The sequence below is a fragment of the Austrofundulus limnaeus genome, unplaced genomic scaffold (assembly GCF_001266775.1).
Source record: "Austrofundulus limnaeus strain Quisiro unplaced genomic scaffold, Austrofundulus_limnaeus-1.0 Scaffold377, whole genome shotgun sequence".
In the NCBI taxonomy this organism is placed as follows: domain Eukaryota; kingdom Metazoa; phylum Chordata; class Actinopteri; order Cyprinodontiformes; family Rivulidae; genus Austrofundulus; species Austrofundulus limnaeus.
Genome location: NW_013952779.1, coordinates 226030 through 228558, shown reverse-complemented (window position 1 = coordinate 228558; position 2529 = coordinate 226030). Strand labels below are relative to the sequence as shown.

General features: G+C 38.1%; 1 protein-coding gene across 1 annotated transcript in view; it reads left to right on the top strand.

The window, feature by feature from the left end:
- The window catches only part of map4k5 (mitogen-activated protein kinase kinase kinase kinase 5), a gene marked incomplete in the record, with an annotated part of 103698 nt that overhangs the window by 91875 nt on the left and 9294 nt on the right, over positions 1-2529 (top strand). Inside the window, 1 exon segment of the mRNA XM_014023571.1 lies at positions 1323-1378. Coding sequence (XP_013879025.1) covers positions 1323-1378 — 56 coding nt within the window.

The window sequence follows — 2529 nt, the reverse complement described above, 5'->3', positions numbered from 1 at the left end:
GACCTATCCATGTCATCATTTACCCAGAATGCTTTGCGTGTAAATAAAATGGCTCTGTTTGTATAATATATTTTTAAAATTTTAGTTAAGAAATTATAAAAACTAAACAGCCTACAGTATTTTTACAGTCTTTATTTTACAGTTAAAATATTGTTTACTAAGTAAAGTCTAATGTTACAACTAATCATGGATCCCTTTAAGGTTAAAGCAGACAAAGAGTTGGTGTGTGTCTTATGTATTCTTTCTTTAGCCTAAACAAAATGAGTTAGGTTCTACATCTGATGTAAAAGTTAACACCTCCAGAGGTGTAACCAGGAAGAGATGTACATTATAAGCTCAATTCATTATTATAACAGAGGGAAGTTGTTAGTGTGGTGCAGGTCTGCTGTGTTTTGTTTTGGTTCAGCTCAAGGTCTAATGGTACGTTCACACCAAACGTGTTTTGAGCATCTGGTTTACATGCAAAGTCAATGGTGGACGCGCATCTAGGGGCATCTAGAAGCTGACAGGTTGGTATTCTGGTGCGTTTGGAGCAGCGCACGCGCAGCTCTTCCCAAGCGTCCGCTGCTTGAGTTAGAAAATCTGAACTTTTGCTGCTCGATATATCGCATCAACCAATCCGAGAGACTCATTTTTCCACGCGACAGTTTCCTGAATGTTGCCCACTAAACCAAAACAGACGAACAGGAGATCTTTACCTGAAACCGACCATTTGCAGTTGGATTTTCTGGCTGGATATATAAGTGCCGATGTGGGTCAGCTGGTCCAGACAAAAAAAAAAGGTCCGTCAGCTGGCAGCTTCTGGAGCGGCGAAACTAACCGAACAAATCGTCTCTAAATCATCTGGTGAGTTAATTATCTGCTGTGCGCAACGTTTGCTTGCTCTTTAGTAATTAAAACAAAGCCATTTTATTTATTTTATCTTTATTTCACCCGCCGAGGGCAGATGCTCCTCCCACACCCTGCTGCCGCCGCTGCTGCTGCTTCTTCTTGTTCTGGTCTGTGAATGYGTCTGTCCAGCATCAAGATGCTTGCATTTTGAGATTTTTGGAGGCGCACAACGTGTTTGGTGTGAACGTAGCATTACTGAGGCCTGGGTGCTGTGCTGTGAACCTGATTGGAGTCAGAAAATTAAGAATAAATTTTGAGAAGAAATCCAGCTGGTTCCTGTTTATTCAGACAAACCATTTTAAACATCACATTTTTTCCTACAGACTTGTTCTTGTGGAGTTGAATCTTCATCGTCTTAATAAAATCTGTTTTAACACCTGTGTATCTGCAGATCAGTTGGCATTAAAGTCTTTATTTGCTTTCATTTCTAGGTGACTCAGGAGATTTCTGATCCAAGCAGAGTCTTCCGCCTCCTTGGCTCTGACAGGTTGGTATTCAGAGACGTTAATGTTTGCTACAGAGATCAAAACCTCCCAGAGAAGAAACTAGAAAAAGACAGTTTGGTTCAAAGCATATCAGCCTTTTCTTACATCAGTTTGTCCTTCACTACTTTTACGATTAGGGCTTTATATTATAGCTGAGTCAGGCCCCTCCCTTGAGTCTTTGTGTTTACCTGGATACCACCAAACAACTTGTTCACCCCTGGGTAATTAGGTCTGCCTACTGTCACGTGTTTTCCTCTTCATTTTTCCCCTTAGATGACTCAGATCAGTCACGTTTGACAAATACATTCAACGCACCATATTAATCTAATATTTAGTGTTATCAGTGTCTCTGTGCAGCTACATTACAAACTGTTACCATGCTGTACATTTGGATTAACTATCCTATTTCTTTTTCTGTTCTTTATGAAAAACCTGTCCCAGAAAGAAAAATCAGTTTATTACATCTATGTTTTATACATCATAGTTTTATCCAGTGTTGCTGGTTTTAAAATGTAAAACTGATAAATAACAAAGAAAATATCCTGTCACCAACATCACTGCACCTCAGTTAAGTGGTCCAAATTAAGTCTAAGTAGGAGGAAAATTAAAGGGATTAAATCCTACTGTAATGCTTTTTATGAAAGCTTTACTTGGTTAATAATGTTGGTTTGTCCATGATTGTCCATAGTTTATATATAAACACCTGCTGCACTTAATGTCAGCAATTTTAACTAGGATCATCATGCACAATCTCACTTCTATGTTTTGAGGATGATCAGCTTATAGCACAGCAAAATTCAGTTTACAAATTGTTTTAAGATCAGTTTGCTGCTGTTTTAAATTGGATTGACTTTAAAAGTTTGTCACTTCTAGATGAACATCCAGTGATTATTTTCTATTTTAAAAATCTTTCTGCTGGTTCATGAAATGTTTTGCTAGCACTAAAGAAAAACTAACAGCTGTGCAGAACATCGGCCTTGCTCCTCTAAAGCCCTGTCACATTAGCTGTGTTTCCATTCACCATGAAAATGTGCAGATTAGAATTTCTAAAATAAATTTGCTCAATGGAAACACGTCAATTTCGAAAAAAATTACGTTTTTCGACAAAATGTTTTTGCACTAGGATTAGGTGGTTTTCGGCCGTATCTAAATT